This window comes from Indicator indicator, chromosome 2, assembly GCF_027791375.1.
Source record: "Indicator indicator isolate 239-I01 chromosome 2, UM_Iind_1.1, whole genome shotgun sequence".
In the NCBI taxonomy this organism is placed as follows: Eukaryota; Metazoa; Chordata; class Aves; order Piciformes; family Indicatoridae; genus Indicator; species Indicator indicator.
The window spans coordinates 54,679,583-54,705,560 of NC_072011.1; the positions used below are offsets into that span (position 1 = coordinate 54,679,583).

At 40.9% G+C, this 25,978-nt stretch overlaps 1 protein-coding gene across 1 annotated transcript; it reads left to right on the forward strand.

Annotated features, from left to right (window-relative positions):
* Positions 1–225: 225 nt before the first annotated feature.
* On the forward strand, positions 226–25,978 carry RRP15 (ribosomal RNA processing 15 homolog). The gene is made up of 5 exons (XM_054399197.1): positions 226–289; positions 4,475–4,749; positions 7,002–7,099; positions 8,015–8,216; positions 25,838–25,978. Exons 1-5 carry the CDS (start codon positions 226–228, stop codon positions 25,976–25,978), a joined length of 780 nt encoding a protein of 259 aa, XP_054255172.1.

Here is a 25,978-nt window from a genome sequence, read left to right on the forward strand (position 1 = left end):
AAAAAAAACCCCAAAACCAAGCAAACGAACAAAAACCCCAAACCCACAAACCATCAGATTTCTTTAGGTGCCTACACTTCAGCCGCTTCCAGCCCGCGTCATACCCCGGAAACCACCACCACAGCCACCGGCGCCGCTCGCCTTCCCGGAACCTTTGGAGCGGGGACGCAGATTGGCGGCGTGGGGGCCGTGCCGGAAGGCGATACTGGGTGGACCCTGGGAAAGATGGCGGCTGCCGTGGAGGGCCCACGTGGAGGTGAAGCTGCGGTGGGCGAGGAAGCCGACAGCGGTAACAGGCACTCCTTCTCCAACGGGAGCGGGGAGGGGTTTGGGTCCCTGTCTTCTCGGACGGGCTTCTAGGGTCTTCCCAGTTTCCGTTGGGGACTGCCCCCAGCCTTGATAAGCTGCTCCTCTCTGCTCTGTCCAAGCCCGCCGGTGCGCCCAGACCCCTTCGTCTACCGTTCCAGAGCATCGGCCGAGGGTTGGAAATATTTGGTGCGGGGCGGGGGGAGCTAAGGCACCGGCCCAGTTACTGCAAAAGCTCTCCCGGTGGTGTGGAGGCAGAGGGACACGGGGAATCTGCGGGCTCTACCTGTGGGGCTACATGTGGATGACTCTTATGTGGTCCCTGACTTTGCGCCTGCTCCTTGCCTAGTCCTCCTTGTGTTGTGGCTTTTGGTTTCTCTCTACTTAGCCTATGTGTGTGTGTACCAGAGGCAGCACTTATTTTCTAGGCCCACCAAAAGAAAAAAAAAAAACCAAACAAAAAAACCCCACGTTGCCATTTGTTTCCGGGGTATCCCTTTCATGGAGGGGAGCGTTTGGGCAGAGCTGGACGAGCTCCGGGTTGCTGTGGGCTGAGTGTTTGCCTGTGCCTTTACGAGCCGGGGATCAGTTTCTTTCTCCGAAGGATGCCCGTTAGATAGACCAATTACATTAATCCCCCAGGAGAGCTCGCAGTGTGAACAAACACACTCGTACTGTATCCTTTACAGATGGGTCTGCCTTCGAGTTTGCCTCTTTAAGTGTTGTGGGGGTATACCTAACTAGCTGTGATAGTTTCTTAATTATATATGGAAATTGTTTTCTTTACTCTGGGAGGAATCAAGTTTGTGGCCATTTGGAGCTGTAGCTCACAGTGGTTCTGTTTGATTTGAGAATCGGAAGTGAACCCAAAGGGAAGCCTTGTGCAGCTTCCTTTAGAGCTCGTTTCTGAATGATTAGCTACACTTAGATCACTGAGTAAGTTTGGAAGAATGGAGATGTATACATATATTTCACACTCTCAATCAGGACTAATATAGAAAGATATGAAATCTATGCTAGGTTTCAATCATTGTGGTTCAGAATAGAGCCCAACATCCTACTTGTGATAGAATTAATCCAGTTTGAATTATTTAGAAATACCTCTGATTTATCTCATGCTGTTGAGAGATCCTTCAGTGTACTAAAAAACCAGTCATGGCCTGTGGTTGAAGCTGTGTTCATCTTTCTGTGATTGCTGAAAGTGAAATATTGTTGGTATTATTCATCACTATCCTAATGGATGCTTTTAGAATTTTCCTTTTTTGTAAGTCTGTTCTGATTTTTATGGCTAACTGTGGAGCTGGTCCTAAGAAACGTGGAATTCAGGTTTGGACTTCTGCTAGCTGTTAGCTTTTTCAAATGTATAAAAACTTGCAGGTAGGGGTTAATTCCTGATTTTAAATCTATGTAGCAGTGTTCTAGTGTGGATAGGGCTTTGTGCTGAAAACCTGACATTCTTTTACATGTAGGACCCATGATATGGTTATGCACCTACATTATGTGCAGTGGCTTGATTTTTTTTTTTTTTAATTTGGAAATCAGAATATGGAGGCGTACTGATGTAAAAGGGATGCCTTTAGTAGTTTCTGAATGTATTGAAGAAATTTGTCACTTCTAATTTTCCAATTTTTTCCTGTGTGGAGTGTGATACCATACTGTGTTCATGTTGGTGGTAGTAAAAATCATACTGATACAGGTAACGGGCAAGTGTTCAGTAAATATTTCTCTTCCGCATGTGTGATGTGAAAACACAATTTTGCTGCTTTCCATGATGATAACTAAATGGTGTCCATGCCTTTAAACATACCTGGGTGTTAGTTTGTTTTAAATTGGTTAACACCATTGCTTTGTGGCTATGTCAAGAGCTTTTTGCTGGTTCAAAAAGACAAGTAGTGGCAGAGTAAAAAGTTAGTCTGGTGACAGTGTGTGTTTATGTTTGTTAGGTAACTAAATAGGCAATTGATTAATAATGAATACCATTAATAGCTTTCTCCAGGGTTTCACAGGAAACACCTTCTGAAGCAGTCAGTCCTGGCTTTATTCTCTTAATGATTTGGTTGATAAAGGTAGTACACAGGATATAATAGTGCTTGCAAAGTAAAGTACCTGGCTCAGTAGTACTTAGCACCGTGATTTAAAAATATTCCTTACATAGTGTGATGGATGTGATAGTAGTGTGGTAGGTGGACAAAAGCCTCTCAGCTGGTTTCTCAAGCGTGGGTGGAGAATTGTCCATTTGCTGGTGAGACTGAGAAGGTGTCAGAAACCAGCCTTCTTCTGTCCAACACTTGATTTGTAGTCTCAAAAGCTGTACGTAACATAATTAATTTAAAACTTTTGGGTGCCACAAATCATTAGTGGAATGATAGTTAATCATGGCAGGACACTTGAGTTCTTGATTACTTGATATAGTGGGTCCACTGAAGAAAAACAAATATATTTTAGCACACTCTAAACTTGCAACTCATTGCATCTTGGTTGGTGAACAGACTGATGAGGGAAGCAGTAAATTCTTTGTGTGTTTGACTTGCCGTCTAGTTTGCTGTTGTATCCTGTCTTGCCTTGCTTGATTCCAGACTTCAGTATTTTAACTTTCATAGAATTGTCAGGATTGGAAGGGACCTCAAAGATCATCCGGTTCCAACCCCACCACCGTGGGCAGGCACACCTCACACTAGATCAGGTTGCTCAGAGCCCCATCAGCCTGGCCTTAAAAACTTTCAGGGATGGGACTTCCACCACCTCCCTGGGCAACCTGTTCCAGTGTCTCACCACCCTCATGGTGAAGAACTTTTTCCTAACATCCAATCTGAATCTACCCACTTCTAGTTTTGCTCCATTCCCCTTAGTTCTATCATTACCCAACATCCTAAAAAGACCTTCACCAGCTTTCCTGTAGGCTCCCCTAAGATACTGGAAGGCCACAGTAAGGTCTCCTCAGAGCTTTCTCTTCTCCAGACTGAATAACCCAACCCTCTTAGTCTGTCTCCATAGGAGAAGAGCTTCAGCCCTCTAACCATCCTCGTGGCCCTTCTCTGGACATGCTCCATTACATCTAGATCCTTGCTGTGATAGGGACTCCAGAACTGGACGTAGTACTCCAGGTGGGGTCTCACCAGAATGGAATAGAGGGGGAGAATCACTTCCCTTGACCTGCTGGCTGTGCTTCTTTTGATGCAGCCCAGGATGTGATTGGCTTTCTGGGCTGCAAGTGCACACTGGTGGCTCGTGCTGGTGGCTTCTCATCCACCAGCACCCCCAAGTCCTTTTTTTTCAGGGCTGCTTTCAATCCCTTTTCTGTTTTGAAGGAAGCATAGAGTGAGTAAATTGAATTTGGAGGTGTCCTGTTTGCATATCAAGAATTTGAGCAGTTACCAGAAAATTTCAGTGCCACTGGTTTCTTTTGGGCTGACAACTGTCGTAATTCTTTATTTCACAAAGCACTCTTTCCTCTGTGTTCATTATGCTTAGGTAATCAGTTTTGCTGGTATTATTTTCCTTGAGCAGATTTTGCTTTTATGTAAGAAATGCCCTCCCGCCTTCAAGTTAATTCACATGGCTGTTTGCATGTCATAGAATCATAGAATTGTTTTGATTGTAAGAGGCCTCTAAGATCATGGAGTCCAACCTAAGACCACCATGGCCATTAAACCATGTCCCCCAGTGTAGTGTCCACATTTCTTGAACACCTCCAGGGACAGTGACTTCACTACCTCTCAGGGCAACCTATTCCATTTTAACACTAGATGTCAGTGTTGCAGCTCATATATAAGTATGTATGTCCATTCATGTATATGCCTGTGTTTATATCTGCACTTAGAAATTATGATTTTTGAACTGGAAAATACTTTTGTTTTTCTTCCACAAACTAGCCTCTCTAAATGTAAAAATATTTATTAATCTAATAATAAATTTCCAAGGCTGCCTGTTTCCCAACCCCTGAAATCACTTGAAATCATCACCAAGACGAGCAAGCACTTGGACTGGATTTCTAGTAAATTAATTGTGGTTCATGCCTGCTTGAGCAATTTATTGTAACAGAAGCAGTACATGGCCCTGAACTCCAATAACATTTGCCTATGGAACAAATTAAGCTAGTGATGAATACTTACTAGAAATAGAACTCCTGATATATTTGTTTGTTTGTTTCCATTTTTTTTACACCTAGATTCTGAATTAAGCTCAGGAATTCCAGAAGACAGCTACTCTTCAGGAGGTGAAGCCCTGGATGGTGATGATGAAGATGAAACGGCAGCCCCTGGCAACGTGGCTGAAGAGGCAACAAGCTCCAAAGCTGGCCCAAGTGCAGGCTGGGCAGATGCCATGGCAAAAGTGCTCAACAAAAAGATTCCACAAAATAAGTCTACCATCTTGGCCAAGAATAAAAAGCTGGAGAAGGAGAGACAAAAGGAAAAACAAGAAAGGCTGGAGAAGAGAATGAAGGTGAGAAAAGGATGCAATATTTTGTTGTACAATGAGTCAGACGGGAATACATGCAGGATCCCCTCAGTGAGGGCTTGGGACTGTCTCAGTTTTGGAATCTCTCTTTCACCATGTTAAGCAGCTTCAATATTTTTTACTTTCCAGTCATGCTGTAGGGCTTTTGCCTTTCACAGCTTTTTCTGGGCCATCAGGCAGGCTGATCTTTGGCAGTGGGACTGTTCTAGTGTGTCAAATAAGGTGATATTGTTGTTGAGAGAAAGCAAGCAGCTGCTTTAAGCGTAGTTTTCTAATTGCTGTTGTTTGTTGGGGTATAATTCACTTTGTCAGCATTACAAACTGAAATAGTTCTCTCTCATAAAAAGTGAGAGGGAGAAAGAGAAGACTGCTTTCATTTAAATTCTGCAGTGACTTCCAAAATCAAAGGCCTCTGGCTTGAGACTGCAGTAATCATTGATGTGGTCGTGGATCATTGTTTGCTCCCCTCAGTGATTTTCCTGGTAGGAGCTTTCTATTACAGTGCCCATGCGCTAAATTGCTTCTGGTTATGTAATTGTTATGAAGAAAACATAACTATGTTGGCAATAAAGTTATTTGTATGTCTTTAGTGAAACCTTTAATTCCAGGCTGTGATTGATTTACCTTCAGGCTAAAAATACATTAATAATTCTAATGTCTCATCTTCTCAGTTCTGTTTCAATAAGATAACCAGATTATCCACCTGACAGTCCAGGACATGCTGTGGTAGGCCACAGCCTGCCTTTTAAATTCACAGAGCTTTGGTACGGCATCTGCTCAGTTGTGGTTGCCCTAAATACTTGTTCTCTCTAGTAAGTATGTGGGAGTACTGCAAAGCAGAGTGGGGCAGCTGGTCCCCTAATGGACTTGTTTATCCTTAGAAAAATTTGGGACCAGCATGCCTTCTATTGATTTCTTGCTGATGGAAGCTAGAGCAGGGCAGTTCTTTTGCTCGATGCCAAAACATAGCCAAACTTGCAAATTCACAGTATTCTGCCTGGAATTGTAAGGACTCTGAAACTCCATGGAAGACTTCTTGCATAATCCAGACTTGATGCAGGATTACCGGGCCTAGAACACTGTTAAAGTGTTAAAAGGGATAAAAAAAATTACTTTGCTACCTTAGTCCTGAAGCAGAGTTTGGGGAAATGCAATGTTCTCCTATTGTAGCATGAAAATAAGCTGCTCGTGGTGTGGCCTCTGGTGATGGGAAAGTGGATCAGTCCGTTTTTGAAATGGAGAGCCTCAAAAACAAAGAAATAAATCTCCAGCAGGCACTTGGTGCTCCTCCTGGTGTTTGAGTTCTGCCTATCACAGACTTTGCCATGTGTCGCTGTCAGTCACAAATCTGTACTCTGATTCAGTGAGGGAAGTCAAATTCTGAGGGCTTAAAATGCAACATGCCTATCTCAATAGACCCAGGATTTTGACTACATATAAATTTCTCTGTGATCAGCTTGTGAAGGCTTGGAGTTGAATCATAGAACTGATTCGGTTGGAAAAGAGCTCTAAGATCATAGAGTCCAAGCATCCAACCATTGCCGTTAAATCATGACTCCATGTCCCTGGGCAACCTATTCCAATGCCTTTCCCCAAGGCTCAGGCAAGAATATCTGTGTTTAAAAAAACTGCTGAGGTCCCACACAGAAAGCAAAGAATTGTCCTACTGAATGTCAGGTCCTGTGGTAACAGGCATCTATGAAATCATCCTTTATTGTCCTGTTGAACTCTTCTCCCACCTCTCAGCTGGTGATGGGTGCACAGCTGTGCCTACCAAATGGGCTTCTGGCAGGGTTGGGCAATCATCAGAAAAGCTCAAGCTACGATACCTCCAGGCTTTTAGAGCTAAGTGCTAAAATTACTGTGTGGAAGGAGCACACAGCTGACTGAATGATTTCCTTGTCTGTAGCAATCAGTGTGAAAGCATTTGAGTTTGTCTAGACTCCTTTTGCTTGCCTTGAGCCAGAGACATCGCTCTGGTGCAACTCTTCTAGCTTTTGTTACAGCAGAAGGCTGGTGACCCTTCGAGATTTGTCTGTGGCCCCTGGTGTGTCAGTGGAAGAGACTTGCCTCAGACCTGTTGTCCAGCCTCATGTTGGAGCTCCCCTTAGCCTGAAACAAAATTCAGCTTTGTTGATCTTTTTTTTTCCCCTTCCCCTTTTGCTACCTACTCGCTCAGAGTTTGCTGCATTCCCAAATGCTCCATGTTGTTTCACATAACAATATTTATAACGCAGCTCGACAAGAAGCGGGAGTGGGAAATGATGTGCCGAGTGAAGCCAGATGTTGTCAAAGACCGAGAGACTGAAAGAAATCTTCAGAGAATTGCCACAAGGTAAGAGAGTTCTTTTTTTTTTTTTTTTTTTTTTTTAATGCTTTCCTTAAATATATGTATACTGAAAAAAGGAGGAAAAGGGGAAGAAAAGGCCTATGCAGGTAATCTGTTTCCAATCAGATGGAACTCGTAAGAAGTGACTAGCAGGAGCAGAGTGATTTATATACAGGCCTGCATTGTACAGTATCAAGTTCAAAAAACAATTTCAGAAGCTTTATGAAAGAGTAAAAATTTAAATGGGAATGTAATGTTTGCTTAACAGAAGTGCTTTGTTGGATCCTCTCATTTTGGTAATGTTTAAAAACGCAGAACAGTTGTTTCTACTACTCTGTTTTTTCCTTCTCTGTAGAGAATTCACCAGATCCACATCTGTTATGTTCAGTTGCCTGTTCTGCATTGTGGTAGTTCAGCAGAACTAGTTGAACACCTTGATATGTTCTCTGTCTCACAGAATGATAGGGGTTGGAAGGGACCTCTGGAGATCCTCTAGTCCAAACTCCCCTGAGAGAGCAGGTTCGCCTTTCTCCTTACTCATTCCTCTCCCTTGTCCCTCTACTCCAACTGCTCTTAAGATTCGTGTCTGAGGAGTTTAATATCTGATTGTGGAATGAATAACATGATTCTGGGCATGAAATATGCTCTTGAAGTGATCTCAGTACCATGTTACCATGCCTACTTTGGGGTCTGAATACTTGTGAATTTGTTTGTTACTAGCAGCAAGTGTGAAGGAAAAAAGAAAACTGAGAGTCTCTTATGTTGTAAATGTTGCTTCCTACCTAAATTGAGGTTTTGAGTAACTGTTTTGGGGAGCTAGAAGCCATCTGGCATCTGCCCTGATTAGTTGCTTTGGTAGGAGCTTCATTTCTCTAAAGGGAACTTAAAAACTGTTTTGTTGTTTTCTTTTCCCCATCCCAGAGGTGTTGTGCAGTTATTTAATGCTGTCAGAACACACCAAAAAAATGTTGATGAGAAGGTGAAGAAAGCTGGGAGCTCTGTCAGGCAGCGTGCTAAACTGATGTCATCTGTTTCAAAGAAAGATTTCATCGATGTTTTAAGAAACATGGAGGGTGCGAAAGGAAGCAAGAATCCTGCTGGAAAGGCCACAAAAAGTAAACAGGTAGGCTTAGTCTGGGAAAAAAAATATTGTTTGTTAATAGGCTTGCTCTTCAGAGCAGCTGTGATCGAAGTGCCTGGGTTTTTCTGAAACTACTTAAGAAGGGAGCAAGTAGCTCTTAGCTTGTTTTCCCTGTCTGTCGACTATCAGGGTACAAAACATGGAAGCTCTTCTGATAAGGCATGAAGCTTTGAATATAAATAATTTGGTGTTTAAGAAAAGAACATGAAAATTTGGATTTTATCTTGGTTTTTGCACCGACCATGGAACAAACTACAGGATTTTAATGGGTTATGGCATTTGGAATTAGGCCAATAGTAGTTATCAGCTCTTTAAAATCGCTGAAGGCGTGGGGGCACTTCCTCTTACATGTATTAGACTGTACTACTTGTGTGTACCCACAGTTTTGGGCGTTTCAAACTCACTTCTTCTGAATAGTTACGGTATCTGGAACTGAAGGCCTTTGTCATACAAGTGAATACCACAACAGAAATAAACTGAGATATCTTGAACTTTATATATATCAGCTTTTCTTTCTCTAATTCTGTGTGTGTTAGGCTGCTGTGGCTTTAATACTATTAGGATGTTTTGGAAAGAAGCATTTTAACATATTTTCCAAACATGCTTAAGAGAGACAGTGTACTTGTCCAGCTCTTTATCAGTTCTTTCAACTCACCAAGTAGCTCAGAGTTGAAAACAAGTTGCTCTTTCTTGTATTTCAGAAGCTGCACGTTTTTGAGGCGTATTTTTGCTCAGGTTTGAACTTTGTGCTTGGTAGTGGGTGGAATACTTCTTTTGGCCCAGACTCACAGCAGTTAACTAACTGCTTTTCTGTGCCAGGAAGAAATACTTTAATCAGTTGGGAGACAACAGTTTGTCATATGTTTTTTGTTTGTGTGCACTTGGGGAGCATGCCGAAACACTGCCTGGCATGAAGAGCTCCTACAATTTTCATGCAAGTGTAATATTAAAGTATTTTTTAAATTCTTTGGATAATGAGAACAATTTAGCTTGGTGCTGACACTATTTCTCCTTAAATAATTCCAGCTTGCTTGTTTTGGTGGCAGGGGCATGTGTGTGTGTGGTTCTTTTTTTTGTGTGTGTGTGTTTTTTTTTCTTCCTTTTTTTTTTCCTCCCCTGAAATAGCAGTGCCAACTGCTGTTGTAGTAGGCATTGAATCAATAGGTGAGCAACAAATAGGAACTTTTTCTTCTTTGTGTCATATTGTAACAGGGCAGTTTTCTAATTACTAGGTCAGAAAACATTGCAAATGTTTCAGTACTATTGCGGTAGGTTGAAAATTCCCCCCAACATAAAATTGCCAGACCAGCTCAGTTAGAAAGCAAATGAAGCTGTGGTTACAAGGAAAACTACAATCTAAATATGAAGTGCAATGAATATATACAAAATGTACAATATTTACAGGTATTTACAATTTATAAACAGCACAAGAACCCCGCTGGATGAACCAGGGGGCTACCAACAGCTTCCTCCTTCCTGCTCCCTTCCCTCCCCCTTGTATGTGGGATATGAGAAGAAAGGAGAAAAGCAGAGAGAGCAGTTTGTTAATACTTAGTCACAAGAAGAACGCATTCAAGGTCAGAAAAGTCAGCAGAAGCACAAATTGGTATCTGCTAGAGCGAAGGAAGTGAAAAGAGAGAGTTAGTTTACAGATCTAACTTTTATGTTTGTTATCTGCCCAATGGGGTTGTTTAGAATGTACCATTATTTTCCTTTTTTTGCATGCAATAGTAATTTATTTACATTCTACTACTTTCTGTTCAAAATCTGTGGAAAATTTCCTAGGCACAGCCTAAAACTACCACAACTATGAAGAAAAGGTCTTTACAGAGCATGCTTCCATTGAAGCCCTCTGGAGATTCTTTAAATCCTGGCTGGATAGTGTTAGTTTTGAGTACTGATATAGATGCTGCTTTCACATTGCTTGTGAACAAAATCTTCAGATTTTGGATTTTTTTTTTCATTAATGTAAGGCTATAATTGTAGGTTTGTTTGGGGTTTTTTGTTTGTTTGAGGAGGGGGTTGGAGTTATGTCTGCTGGATAGACCACTCTCTCTTCCTGTGTGGCATTTGCTTCAGTGCCTCTCCAGTCAGTGCTGAAACAAACTCTCTAACTTCCTTTCAAGCTGTTTTCAATCTTCCTTATTTTCTCTTGAGAACATATCCTACCTATTTAGCAGGCTCCCACCCTTATAGTTGTTGATTCTTGAGGTTGAAGCCAAAATCCAATCTTCGGTCTCCTCAGAATGACACAAACTTTTTAGCCACCAAACAGTACTACTGCCCTTCACTGTCACATCTCTGCTTCTTGGCCTTTGAGGGTTTTTCAGAGGTTTGTAAGCAGATGAGGCTTTTGGGTGGTGAATTCCTTGCAGCAGGAGTTTGGCAGATTTTTTTGGTGCCATCTGAAAGTTTTTGCTTGTTTTGTGGCATTATTTCTGTGTTGTAGCAGCTTGTCTTGTTTCCTAGCAGTTGAGAGTATGGCATGCATTTAATTTTTTGTAAAAGAGGGGGGAAATACATTTGTTTATCTCAACAAAAACAATGGAAGAGATGCCAATCCCAAACTCCAGGCACTCTGCCATCAATTAAAATGCAGTCCAGAACAATAAAAAACACTACCCCACCCACATAAAACAAGCAGTCAGCAGGAAAAATAGCAGAATAAAGTTTTACCAGTGAAAGCAAAACTTTCTTGACTTAAGCCTTGTGCTATGAAAGGAGACTTGACTGTATGTGTGATAATGGGCTTTTTCTTAGTTTACAGTGGGTTTTGAATGCAAAAATAGCTGCTGTAGATTTGAAAGTTTGGTGGCTTCTATCGGATGTCTCGGGGGTTGTTGAATAAAGCTCTTATAAAGCTCTGTTGTGGTTGACAGTTTAGGTCTACACATGTGTGAGATAAAAAAAAGGCTCTGTGAAGTCCCATCTTTTTCACAGTAGCACAACTACTTTGAAAAGTTTTGTTTTCTCTTTCCATCAACTTCAGACATTGCTGGGAAGACCAGGTCACCTGTGCCCTGCTAGAACGTTGCTTCTAGTCTTGGATGCTTTTAGCCATTGGGCTAAATATTTAGTGTACACCCAACCCATGTGGATAAGAAAGAAAGATTGTAAGGCTGTGAAAATTTTCCTGTGCCATGTGAAACTGTAGCTCTTCTTGGGGATTTTTTCTTTTTGGTGCACAGATGGGAGTAATTAGTTAGCTAGAGCCAAAAGCTTTGCCTTTCCTATCATTAGCTGTTTATCAAGGTATTTCTTAATCCTTGCTGAGCCAGCTGACTGTGTAATATTTTTTCCCTGTTTCTTTTTTTTTGAGGTACTGACTATACATGATGCTTGCCTCTAGGTAGGATCATCTAATTTCCCTCACCTCACCACCTTCTCTGAAAGCCTTGCAGTGGGAGAGAAAAATAGATTTTAAAATATTTTTTTAAATCCTGCTGTTTGTTGTTTGGGTGGGATTTTTTTTTTTCAAAGGTTTGGGATGTGTTTGGGGAGCAGTATTCATTGGGAGGTAGAAGAGCTTTCAATCTTGTTCAACACAGTCTTTGCAGACCAGATTTTCATTTCAATATGTGTTGATTGTATCTTGCAGTTTCCCTCCTGTAAGATGCTATAAGAAACATAGATTACAAGTTTAAAAAAGGTGCATACCAGAGATGCTATGTTTCCAGCTCTAGAGGCTGAAGTCATCTTTCTGTCTATAGAATAAATAAAAAAGTAGGTAGTGGCAGAGATTTCTGGGTTCTCTTTAAGATTATGGGTTAGGGTAAACCTTTGCTTTCAAGGTTAAGTGAAGTTTCTGATCTCTAAATTTAGAGTAGCACAGAAAAGTTGACTGATGTAGTCAGTGAATTACATAAGGCCTTAAAATCTTAATTGTAAGAAAACAAAGAAATTCAGAGTTGACATTCCCAGAGCAGCCCAAACTCTTCTCCTTTTTTTGCATATCAGTTGCAACAGGATCATTCAGTGCTAGAAGCTCTGGTCTTGACTTTGTGCTTGCCACCAGTGCTATTCCTTGTAAAGCATTGCTGGGCAGCAAAACAGTTTCTAGTGGCATATAAATAACTAGCATGAAAGTTACAAATATTCTTTGTGACAAGAAAACCTACATGCATCAACCTTTCTTTTTGACTTGGGCCTTTGTAGCGTGGTTTTCTGAATCATCTGTGTTTGCTTCAACTTGTAAGTTTGTTTACATCAGATATGTTGCAGAGTGTTTCAGGGGTGGAAGTGAGAGCAGGGTTTTGTGGTCTACTTCAGTAACTATGATCCAAATTCTGCAAGTCAATTTTTCTGTAAACTGTGATGACTACATGACTTGGAGGTAAAATTTGCTTCCTGTGTTGTGACGGCATCTGGAAAATCAGTGTATTGGTCTCAAAACAGTACCTATTCTAAAATAATTTATTGATGAGAAGAAAGATGAGTGGAGAACAATACAAGTGCAATTTCGTATCAGTGCTGTCTCATATTGCTCATATGGGGCTTGAAATAAAATGCTTTTCCAGAGAAGTTTCTTCTGCCTGAAGCATATTTTATAAATGGTCCAAGTGTTTGGTAAGTAATTTGTAAAGACAAATTGGTCAGGGTTACTGTAGATTTTTCTCTCGTTTATACAACTATCAATATTCAATAAATATTTTAGTTTTAAGCAATAGTTTTAAGATTGTTCAAGGCCAGGATGAATACAACACTTTTGGCTTTGACTGCTGTTCTTGCTGGGACACAAGTGGCATGGGAGCTTTCATTTTTCAAGTTAGATGGGGATAGAAATGTTCTTTCCAGCTTAAAAATTAGATCTGTTTAAAACCTGTGAGAGTGATTGCCTTCTTGCAGCTGCAATGGCAATTGCATGGCAATTGTTATGTTGTTCTACTTTTTTCCACGGTTTTCACAGTGTGGAATTGGGGAGGGGAGGAAAAGAAATTATTATTTCTATCCATGTACCTGTTTGAAGGGACAGTAGTCTGAACAATTGCTTCAACCAGCTGTAGGAAATTGTTTGTTTCTGAAGTATGGATGCAGACATAGATGACTCCTAGAAATTTACTAAGGTGTATCAACACCTCTTTTAATATTAAAAAGAAATTTTTTTTCCTTAAGTGATAATAACTTTGCAGAGTAGCAGAAGTTTATTACTACAGCTGTTGTGTGCTGGTTTTACAGAACTAATTGAAGGAGTAACCAGGCTTGCATGTATTCCAGCAGATTTGAGAGGGCAGCCAAGTATTAATTCCGTTCAGCTGCCGCCAGAGTTAGATGTGTTCTCCCAATTTTAATAAATGTCTTCCTATCATATGCACAGAAAATTTTAATTTAGAGTCCTTTATAAATCATGCATTTTTAGCAGGTTTTTTCCCAAATGTGTGTACCTTCTCTTGAAGATCACTTTCTGTAAGTTTGGAGTAGTAGTGTTTTATATGTAGTGTTTTGGTTGTGTACCAGAAGGTTGCTGACTACCTAATTGTATGCTGGATTTTGACTATTTTTTTTTTTTTTTTTATCCTTAGGGATAAAACAGTGCAGCCTGCCACCCAGTTTGCTATATCCTAAGTTCCTTACATTCTTCAAGGCAAAGGATTGTTGTGCAGTATTAGAAGTTGTTTGATGGCAACATTTTCACTTGGTTACAGGAGTATGTATTGACTTACCCAGTTTGGGTCATCAGCAGGGTTAGGTTTTTAAGACCTACAAGCTCAGCTCTTTATCTGTTGCTGTGGCTGGTAACACATATCTGTGTTAACAAGGGAATGCAGACCTTTGCCAATATTTAAATGTGTATTTGATTGACAGATGTCAAGAACTCTGTGAGTTCAACTCCATGTAAGAAGATTAAGGGGCATGTGGCAGCTGTTTTTCACTAGTTCACATCTTCTGATTTCCATTTCTGTCCACTTGATCAGAAGTCAGGATGGGAAAAAGATTGTGAGTTTGCATTTTGTTTCCATCAAGCTGTCTTTTTATGCTCTTCATATTTTATCTTCCAGAACACATTCTTTCTCCCTTCACCTTTGGGTCAAGTGTGCAGCCCAGCGTCTTGGTGCCTAATGCAAGAGCAGCCCTGACATCTGCTTGCACAGAAAGACCAGTTCCCCATTTGTCATCATCAATCACATACAGTCCAGTTTAAAGCTGTCTTCTAATATGCAGATAGTATCTGAGCAATGAAGACAGATATTTTAAGATAATTTGGATACTAAATGCCTGTCCTGTTTACTTTGGTGATGAATTCAGGTTTGAGGAGGGCAGTCCTCCAGATGTTAATCTACTTGTCCAGATCTGGGAGAATGTTCGTGGAGATAGCAAAAGACCAGTTCCTCACTACAAAATTCATCTTTAACTGTTTTTTTTAGGTTCCAAAAGAATCAGTGAATGATGCAAGATTTTAATGGAGGTCTGTAGGAAATCTCTCTTCTCTCCTTAAAGCTATAGACAAAACATTTTAAGTTTTGTCTTTCTGTGAAAAGGGACAAAGTGATTTTAGTTGAAACATTGCACAATCTTTCAGCATGAGGCAGTTGAAGTTTCACAAATTTTCTAAGTGAATATAAGCAGGGACTTACTGAATTGTCAGCTCCGTCATGTTTCACAGTATCACAGTATATCAGAGGTTGGAAGGGACCTCAAGAAATCATCAGGTCCAACCCCCCTGCCAGAGCAGGATCACTTAGGGTAGTCCATACAGGAATGCATCCAGGTGGGTTTGGAAACTCTCCAGAGAAGGAGACTCCACAACCCCCCTGGGGAGCCTGTTCCAGTGCTCCATCACCCTCGCTGTAAAGAAGTTTCTCCTCATGTTGAGGTGAAATCTTCTATGTTCAAGGTTGAACCCATTGTTCCTTGTCTTATCACTGTGACCTGCCAAAAAGAGCCTGGCCCCCTCCACTTGACAACCACTCCTCGATATTTGTACGCATTTATGAGATCCCCTCTCAGTCTTCTCTTCTCCAGACTAAGTAGCCCCAGGGATCTCGGTCTCTCTTCATGCTCAAGTCCCCTAATCATCCTCGTGGCTGTCTGTTGGATTCTATCCAGCAGGTCTCTGTCTCTCTTGAACTGGGGAGCCCAAAATTGGATGCAGCATTCCAGGTATTGGTCTCACCAGGGCAGAGTAGAGAGGTAGAAGAACTTCCCTAGACCTGCTGGACAGACCTTTCTTGATGCATCCCAGGATCCCATTGGCTCTCTTGGCCACAAGAGCACATTGATGTTCCATGGAGAACTTGCTGTCCACCAGCACTCCAAGATCTTTCTCTGTGGAGCTGCTTTCCAGCAGGGCAGCCCCTAATTGAGTGCTGAGGGGGAAAGCAAGAGTGCAAAGACTATGTGACACTAGCTTGCCTTGCTCTGTGATTACTAGTGCACAAGTTACTAAGATGACATTCTGTTTTCCCAGATGTTGCAAGGCTCTTTTTTCAGTAAAGCTGTCTAAAACAACCACATTTGAAAAGCTGGTTGCATACATATTTTGATCTTCCTGTAAGTGTACAAAGCACAAAAAGTAAAACCCATTAGACTTTTATCTGGTAAATGCAGTTGGAAGCCTTGTAAAATCAGTTCTCCACTTTTGGCTTTGTAACTTACAGGCAGTGTACTTAGAGAAAAATGTATCTGAAGTTTGGAAGGAAGAAAAATAGAACTAGCAGATCTGTATTACAAATGAGCTCTGTGGGCACCTACTCTATCTTTGTAGACTTCAGGACTGGTTAGTCAAACTGCTCCCAGCTTCCAATGGTTAGAGGGTTGCTGAGTGTAGGGTTGTTTTTTCCCTATGGGAAAATCTGGCCAATTTAATGACTGTTTCTGAAATTTACTGAAAGCTTAGTAAATATACTTTATTTATTTTTTTCTCCCACCTACTATTACTACAAATAGTACTAAGGCTGTCTCTTTGTTTTGTTGCTGAACCCTGGACAGTGTTCTGTATGTTGTCTGTGTCATTTCTTTTCCACCTGCAGGCATTGGGAAAACCCATGCAGAAGGAGATGGAAGGGTCAGAAATGCAAACAAAAGGGTAGCCAGATGGCTAAGCTATGAAATTGGGACCACATGCAGTCCATATATTCCCACTTCAGGTTTAAACTGCTTTTAGAAAGCATCCTGGAAGTGTTGAGGGGTGTGCTCTATTCCTTAATGAGTTTGCCACTCACCCATGACAATGTGAGGGAAATTATAGGAATATAAAATCAAAGAGACTTGCATTTGCAGACATTTAGGATATATTACAAAAGCCATTTAAGTAAAAGAAGGGGCAATGAGGTTTAGCCATACAAGCTGCTTAATAGTCATAAAAACTTCAGTATTTCATTTTTAGTAATAAAAATACAGAAAAGCTAGTTCTTTGTGGTTTGGTTTATTTTGTTTTTGCTTTTTTTCCCCTCCTGCCTCATTTTTTTGGATCACTATAGTTGTTTCAGGACTCCAGTGTAAATGGAAATCCTGAGTCAGGAAGAGGAGGCTTTTTATTAGTCCCACTTCTTCTTCATCAGCTACTCTGTGAGATGATTTCTTGAGTGCTGAAAGTGAAGGACTTGGGCATTACCGTAGCCTTTGTTGTTTGAGACAACCTTTTGGAACTCACTCTGTTACACCTCTTGCTGAATCATAATGAAAAACAGTGGATGATTTCAGCATCATTTGTAGGAAATAATCTGAGTCACATTAAAAAAATCTGCAAGCTGCTAATTTATTCTAAGGAAAAAAAAAAAAAAGAAAGAAAAGGGTCAAAAAATACTCCAAACAGCTGCAGGCCTGTATGTTTCCTTACTGTGCCAACAGGCAAGCTTTTATAAAATCCTGCAGACAACTTTAGGTACCCAGCTGACATAGTGCATAAAGGTCTTGCATAGATGTATGACATCTGAGAAAAATCTGTTGTGACTCAACAAAGTTTGTCTCAAGTGGACTATTGAAAGACATTTGTACTTGACTTCTGAGGATTAGTACATCAGAGGCCTTACTCTTGACCAGAGCCTTTTAGCTAGGCATTCTTGCTGTATCTGCATGTTTTCCAGGTACCACCTGATGGTTTGGGAACGGTGCAACTTGTAACAAGGATGTTGTGGATCTGCATAATTTGTAGCTGATCTTTAAACTTTTTCATGTCTTCATTACTGCAGGAAATACAGGTTAAGAAATGTAAGACCAGTTGATGAAGAGAAGTCTGTCATCTTTTTATCCCTTGTGAGAAGTTAAGTGGCATTTCTTTCAGGGCTGAAATGCTTGAAATAATCTAGAAAAGTTCATTCTTCCTTTATTTTGGATCCTGTCCAAGCAGAAAAATACTCAGGTTCGTTATTTTCCCTTCAGGAATAACAATGGAAGCTGCTAAGGAGTTGTCATCATAGAACAGTTTGGGTTAAAAGAGACCTCAAAGATCATGTACTTCCAGCCTCCCTACTGTGGGAAGGGACACCACCTACTAGACCAGGTTGCTCAAGACCCTATCTAACCTGGCTTTGAATGCTTCTAGGTTGGAGTCTCTGCAGCTTCTCTGGCAACGTTTTCTAGTGCCTCACCACCACCGTTTCTTCTTAACGTCTAATCTAAATCCTTCCAGTTTGAAGCCATTACCCCTTGTCTATCACTACATGTCTTTGTACAATTCTCTCTCCAACTATCCTGTAGGCCTCCTTCTAATACTGAAAGGCTGCCATAAGGTCTCCCCTGAGCCTTCTCTTCTCCAGGCTGATCAACGCTCTCAGCCCATCTTCATAGGAGAAGTACTCCAGCCCTCTGATCATCTTCATGGCCTTCCTCTGGACCCACGCTAACACTTCCATGTCCTTCTTGTGTTGGCAGCTCCAGGGCTGGACACAATATTTCAGTTGGGTCTCACAAGAGTGGAGTTGAGGGGATGAGTCACCTCCACTGACCTGCTGACCACGCTTGCTTTGATGCAGCCCAGGATACAGTTGTCTTTTTGGGCTGCAAGTGCACATTGCTGGCTCATATTGAGCTTCTCATCAAGCAGCACTCCCAAGTCCTCCTCAGGACTGCTTGGGATTACCCTGACCCATTGCAGGACCTTGCACTTGGCTTTGTTGAACTAATACAAGTTGTCCATATAAGTGTGCTCTCGGTAATTAACCAGCATGGTACAAAATAAAACCAAATTTTGGAGACTGGTTACCTGAGGCTCATGATTAGCTAGCATGAAAAGCTGTTCTTTCTGATGGACAACATTGTCTTTTCCAAATCAGAATTACAATTCAGCTACTTGGCATACCATAATTTGCTATCTTAAGTCCCAATGTGTTACGCTTGTCCTAATGTGTTGCATGATAACCTAATACAGGGAATATGTTATTTCTCTTTCCAGATACCTCATCTATAATAATTTTCAGTCTACTGAGCTAATTTCTATTAGGTACATACTTAAAAATGCTTGCTTGGTTTTTTTTGTGTCACTTTTGGGCTGACAGTTGGACAGACAGTGATGTAATCGCTTGATACACCCCACACTGTCATGTTGCCTTGTGCTGTACAGAATGTGAGTTACAAATTGCAAAACACATTCCACAAGGGGAATCATTAGCTTCACCCATACTAACAGTTCATACCTGTGTTGTAGCTTAACTAGAATAAGAGTGTTTCATTAGGTGAGGCTTATTTTGGGGTGAATTGTTTTTTTTTAATTTAATTTTGACAAGTTTTCTTCTGCAAGGTGCTCCTGAGTGTAGCTGTTCCTCTCATGAAAATGTGTAAAGGGAATATCGATGCCACTATCACCATTCATTGTCCTGCAGCAGAGTAGGATAAAATTCCTCATGCAGCAGAAGGGTTTCAGAGACAGCTGCCATCGGAGCTGAAGCACAGGATGGGCTGAGAAGTTCCAGAATGACCTATATGCAGAAGGGCCCTGTGTTGTGTTTGAATTCTTAAGATATTTTTACTTTTCCTGACAGAAATACTGATTTATGGGATTTCAGATGATCTAAGGCTGAAGAAATCTGTTCTCTCATGAGCTCTTTCTGTGATAGCTCTTTACAACTGAGCATAACGATGAGTAAGGATGCTAATGAATTTTTTTTTTCCTTTGCTTAAGTCCATATGAATGCTTGCTTTTTGGATATTCTGTAACTTAATTTTGACCCCTCTAAGCTTGGGGCATGTTTAAGCCTCTGCATGCCGACCCAAAACATTCCTTCTCATTTGTACATCCCCGGTTGTAGTAAATCCTAGAGGAGGATGTGAGGATGGGGAAGATTCCTCATGCAGGTCATTGAGCTCTGGGTGGTCTTCTGGCTGTACTCAAAAGGAAAATCAGTATTTGTTGTGCTTGTAGTAAAAATTCCAGTGTGTTACTTGCAGAGAGGTTTGAACAGGAACAGCAGATTTCAGAACACACTGTAAAATATTTCATTCTTAGATTTATTTAGTACAAATGCCAGTGCAGATTTGGTGTGCACAAGAGATCTCGTGGTCTGAGTAAATCTGCTATGCTACTGTTGATATCTTCAGTATCACGTCACTTCAGCAGTACTGAGGAAATTTAGTTCAATCACTCTGGCTTTTTACGTGGAGGGAGGATGCAAATGGGTATTGAATGACTCTCACCCTAAGAAATAAATGATTGTGCAGAATTATGCTGCAGCAGAAAAGACTTCTGTTGTGTAGCCTGCATGTTCTGCATGCTTGGGAATGCTTCCCTAGGTGAATTGCTTTGAGACTTCAGCTCAGAAGTTCAAGATAGTAGTGGTATAGAATATATCCTGTTTTCAGATCTGTTGGGGATTTTGTTTGTTTGGGATCAGGTATTCATAGGAACCTTTCTAGTAGTCAAGGTCTAACTGTAATGAAAATCAGATGAAGTTGTAAACAGCACTGATGGTTAAACCCAAGTATCATTTTTTTGTTAAAAATCATCATGCTTCTTGCTTATATTGCTGCTTTAGCTATTTCAACTGCAGTTGTCTTTATTTCTTCCCAGCACAGAGGAAACTAAATTAACCTATGAGCTTGGATATTTCTGAAAGCACCATTGGGACAAATGATTATGCTACTGTTCTTTGTTTTCCATTTCCTCCTCCACTTCTACCAACTGATGGTTTCTTTGTTTGGGGTTTTTTGTGCTTTTGTTGTTGGTTTTCTTTATTTGTTTGGGTTTTTTGTGGGTTTGGGGTTTGTCTGTCTTTGGATTTTGTTGTTGCTATTATTTTGGGAGTTTTGGTGTTGTTTGTTCCGTTTTTTGTTTTGCTTTTTCTTTTTAATTGAGGTTTAACACACTTCAGTGTAAAGTATATGTATGCCTATGCTGTTTGGGTTTTTTGAGGATTAAACAGTCTTGCTTGGGGATGAGAAACAGAATAGCAGCAGTTATTCAGAGCAAGATACAGGCTGGCAGGGAAGGTAGTTGTCAGATGTATGTGAGAATGTGTTTTGGCAGTATGTGCTTTTTAACTTCTTCGTCGTGACAAAAGCCTCCCTGTATTTCAAAGTCTTAGGTATTTGTATTGAGCAAAAAGAGAAGAACCTTGGGGAGGTAGTTCAATTGAATTAGACATGTTAGAATTGTTTTCTCAGGGCTTAGAGTGGTTGCTTGAGAGATATTTATGTTAGAAATTCCTTCCCTGACAGGTACAAATAAACATTTATTGTGTGTGATGGTAAAGAGAGATGTCCCTGCAAGCTCTGGCATTTCATGTTGTACACGGAGCAAAGGCATGGGAGCGAAGGCGTGGGAGCGTGGCGTGATGATTGTAATTCCTAGGTCTGAAAAGTGTTCATTTGTTGATACCCTGCAGTTACTGTCTTCTGGACACAGGCTTTAGGGGAATGTCTGTGGTGATGTAGGTGTGTTTGCTGTTTTGCAGATGCAGAAACTGGGTTAAGTTCAAGTGACAGGAGCTAGTGAAAAGCTGAGTGAAATGCTGCCTTTAATCTGCACGCTGTGATTTCAAAACTTACCTTTTAATGTTGCTGCTCATCAATAAGCATTTGGGGACTTATGTTCTGCTTGTTTGTAGGGCTCTGCAAAGCTCTGGCAAACTTTCCTGCTCTGGTTTTAGCATGTTGCTCCGCCAGTAAAGCGAGAGATGAAAATGACAGTGTCCTATGACTTAAACTGAACTTAATTTCCTTTAGGCATTCAAAGGAAGCAGGCTTTGAGCTAAAGCAGGTATGTGCAGAAGTATCCTGCTGCTGCTTTTCATAACTTCAGAAGGGGTAGAGAGTATCGATCTTCCACCTGAACACCAGTGCAGCCTGCAACTCCTGTGTTGTTTGGCAGGTCTCAGCTGAAGATTCTTAGTGTAATGTTATTTACAAAGGGTGAATTGCATAGCTCCAAGTTTTTGCAGTGGTAAAGAAGTAAAGCAAAACAGGGAGACTCTGTCTTGATCATATAGCTGTCGCTGATGCCACAGGGCTTCCACAGACCCATTCCTCCTCCAGCCCACTTAAGCTAATGCTGTGATAGCTTAGGTAGCACACCAAGCAAGCAAGATGACATCTGCTTTATTTCTATAGTGTCTTTTCAACTGGACTATTGGCCTGTCCCAGCAAATAAGTATCTGCACAAGAGTAACCACACTGTGCATTGAGTCTGTCTTATTTCAGCTCATGATAGGGGCATCACTGTGTACCAGTGACTCCTGAGATATTTTACTAACTGCTGCCTTTCAGACCTTTTGAAATAGACTGTCACACCTTCAGGCAAAGAACAAATTCATTGAAATGTATGGATAAAAAAAAGAGTTAAAAAAGCAACATTAAAATTTTCACTCCTTGCCTTATCAAAGGATCCACTTTATGTAGGATTGCACACTAATGTTTGTATAGTCTGCTTTGTTTTCATTTGGGGATGTTCAAAGGGGACTTCAGTGTTGTAGTGAAATGTGGGAGATGTGGATGAACACCTGACTGGAAGTTCAAAAGCAATTGTATAGAATGAAAGCTGCTTTATCTTCCACGTGCCAAGAATCAGTTGTGGTTTATTTAGATGAAACCAGATTATGGACTTGAAAACACAAGTGTTCTAACATTCTTACATAAAGCAACTTGGGAAAGGATGTTACAGTTGAACTAATTGTTAATTATACAAATAGTCTTGCTGCATATTTTCTAAAGACTTACGGAATGTTTTGCGATACGATAGATTTAGGGAGGTTTTATTCTGAGAGGAAAATAGAGCAGTAAATTAGCTAGGAATGAAGATATTAAACATGGGGTTTTCTTCACTTGGGAACATGCTTAAAATTGATTAAATACTTGCTTTCAAGCATTTAATCTTCGTCTTTGAGGCAGAGACATGCTACCTCTGTCTTTTTCCTTAGGGCTTGTTGTAAAACTCTATTTAAACTTTTATGGTGCCCTACATACTGGGTAATGCTATGGAGGATCAGCATCCCTCTTTTGTTGAGATCCTACTTTTGTCCTATTGTTCACTTGACACAGCCAGAAAGAAAGGCTAATGATTGCTGAATAGGAGCTTGTGATTAATATTGGGGTTTTCAAACCTTAAGCCTTTCACTGTCATTGTTGACAGTGATCTGCTTCTGTGCTCTTTAAAAAACAAAACAAAAAAATCCCTGCTCTATGCATCTGGGGGGAAAAAAGAAAAAAGTAAAAATGTCTATTGGCTTCATTATTGAAAACAAAAATAAGAAAATAAGATTTTTTTTTTTTTTTTGTAAGGAAGATGGGATTTTTTTCCATCCAGGCATTTCAAATTTAACTCTGTGGCATGCTCAAACGGTGATTTGTAAAAGTTCTGGGGCTGAAAAGGAAAAAAGCTTGATGACTTTTGTAATCTGTCTGACATTGCTCAGTTCTGCAAAGGTAAACATATACAACAACTGAAATACAGTTTAAAAGGGGGGAGAGAAACTTAAAAAAAAAAAAAGGCAGCTACTGTCTCCTTCCATTCCAGAACAGAATACCTGTGTTTGTGCTAACACAGATAATTCCCATGTGAACATCTGAAGGTCTGCCTAAGGGACCTACCTTATCTGTAAGTCTTTAATTCCAGGTTATTGATTAACCTGTCTGAGATGATTTCAGGCTTTACTGGGTATAGCACTTGAAGTGAATTGCTTCAAGAGTGGAAACAGGTTAGGAGGCAATACCCAGTAGAAAAGGGGGATTGTTGGGATGAGATACAGTCTTAAAAGTAGGCATGTGTGAAAACACCAGCAACAACAACAAAACCAAAACAAAAGCAACTAAAACCAAACCAACCAACCTGCACCCCCCAAAAAAAAACCCCACCCAAACCACAATCCCCCCCCCCAAAAAAAAAAAAAAAAGGGCAAAACCAAACCCAACAAAAAACAAAACAAAAAATCCCACAAACACCCTCTAAACAAACAAGCCAAAACAAACCACAAAACAACAAACAGAACAAAACACAGTGCAAACATCTCGAGGGACAGATGTAGAGTTGTTCTTTTAATTGCACCCTGGGAGATTACTTTAGGGAAGGAAAGTGTTAAGAGTTGTTACACTGTTTTTGTGAGAACAGTCTTTCAGAAAGAGCTGCAGAAGTCACCGTTAGCATTTCTGCTTTGAGCACCTATAAATACGTGGCAGACTTGCACTCACATAACTTCTGCACCAGTACAGTGTGGAGGAGGACTTGGGAGTCCTGGTGGACAAGAAGTTATCCATAGGACAGCAATATGCCCTTGTGGCCAAGAAGGCCAATGGTATCCTGGAGTGCATTAAGAAGAGTGTGTCCAGCAGATCGAGGGAGGTTATTTTCCCCCTCTACTTTGCCCTAGTGAGGCCCCACCTGGAATATTGCATCCAGTTTTGGGCTCCCCAGTTCAAGAGGGACAGGGATCTACATGAGAAAGTCCAATAGAGGGCTACAAGGATGATGAGGGGACTGTGGCACTGCCTGATGGGGAAAGGCTGAAAGACCTGGGGCTGTTTAGTCTGGAGAGGAGAAGACTGAAAAGGGATCTAATAACTGTACACAAATATCTGAGGGCTGGGTGTCATGAGGGGAGGGACAGCCTCTGCTCACTTGTGCCCTGTGATAGGACATGGGGCAATGGACGTAAACTACAGGACAGGAGGTTCCATCTCAACATGAGGAAGAACTTCTTTACGGTAAGGGTCACAGAGCACTGGAAGAAGCACCCCAAAGAGGTTGTGGAGTTTCCTTCCTTGGAGACTTTGCAGACCCATCTGGATGCATTCCTGTGTGACCTATGCTAGATTCTATGGTCCTGCTCTGGCAGGCGTTTAGACTTGAAAATCTCCAGAGGTCTCTTCCAACCCCTAACATCCCTTGATCGTGTTGGCATGATGTGATGTATTAGATTTACAGTGATGGACCTGCGTTCTCTGTTCTTAATTTCTCCTGCAATACAATGGTGTAAACTTCTTTCTGCTGAAGATTGCACCAATGTCAGCTTAAATATGCTATGGTTCTATGTGTTGCATATTCCAGGATGCATAACAAAGAAGAGGTATGAATAGATGCCTACAGAGATCTGGTTTTGGACCTAGTGGGCATATCTGCATATGCAGAAGGTGCTGTCACAGATGACCCCCATCACAGTAGAATATTAGCAGGTAGTAGTTACTTAAACTAGGGTGAGTTGGTTGAGATCTGTCCTTTTGAGTGAGAAAAGCACACCTGAGATGCCTGTATTAACTTTGTTTCAAAGAGCCTGCAAAAGTAAATTGTTGTTTTCAGTGCCCCTGATTCCACTTTGACAGGACAGTTTTTTGCTTGCCTACTGGGCACTGAGCCACGTTGTTCCTCAGAAGTATTTTGCTGCTAAGGCTTAAACCACTGAAATCCTTCTTCGCTTAACTGAACAGTCTTTAGTATTTTTCTTCGTTAAGAATGTAGCTTCAAGCTGTTCTTCCAATCTGTTGCCACAGGATGGGGCTGTTGCACTGCCCAAGTATGATCTGTCCTTTAAAAGAATGCAACCACGCACTGGTTTTAGTGCTCACCTAAAAACTACATTTCTCTTACTTTTCTTTATTATTCACCAGTCTGTGTAGTGTGGCCTCAGTTTATCCACTTTCAAGAAGTAGGAAATTTGGAGTGAGGTGTTGTTGGCTTGCTGAGTGTAGTTCAACTGTTTCTTATAGAGGCAGCTTTGCACCATATGACAAGCCCAGGTAGTGAGGTAATGATCCACATAAAGGGGATTTGGTTCATGTATTGCAGAATATGTTAAATATTAAATTTGGGGGGGGGGGGGTTAAGCCTTTATTAAATCCATATTTGTGTTGTAGGAATGTGCCAAGAAGTGTTCTAATGAAGCAGCACCTGGGAGTTAATAAATAGTATCATGAATCCATTCTGATTGCCAAGAAAGATTTTAATAAAGGAAGCCATGCCCAGGGTTGACTGTTTCATCCATGAGGAATAATTGTTTTGGTTTTGTATTTCTTTTATTGGTTGGTTCAAACAAGTTTGCTTTTTAGCATCAAGTCATTTATGATTGTTCTGCATATTTCTGTGTACCATCTGCATAAAGACCTACCCCTCAGAAGGTCTGCTGGTGCAAGTTGTAAACATGTGAGAGGTATTAACTTTGATTTCATTAAGAGCTTCCATCATTTACTGGCTTTCACATTCATCTCATCTTCCACTGTTCCCTCTTCTCCTTCCCATAAACATTCAGGGTGAAGAGGGGCCAGAATGGAATATACTGCGTGATGACTTCATGATGGGAGCATCTATGAAAGACTGGGACAAGGAAAGCGATGGAGAGGATGATCATGAACAGGGAGGTGGTCTGAAACAGGAAGATGACAGTGACTGA

Coding starts and splice junctions, on each gene's coding strand:
- RRP15 (XM_054399197.1), top strand. CDS start 226: ATGGCGGCTGCCGTGGAGGGCCCACGTGGAGGTGAAGCTGCGGTGGGC. Junction 290..4,474: donor GGGCGAGGAAGCCGACAGCG/GTAACAGGCACT, acceptor TTTTACACCTAG/ATTCTGAATTAAGCTCAGGA. Junction 7,100..8,014: donor CTTCAGAGAATTGCCACAAG/GTAAGAGAGTTC, acceptor TCCCCATCCCAG/AGGTGTTGTGCAGTTATTTA.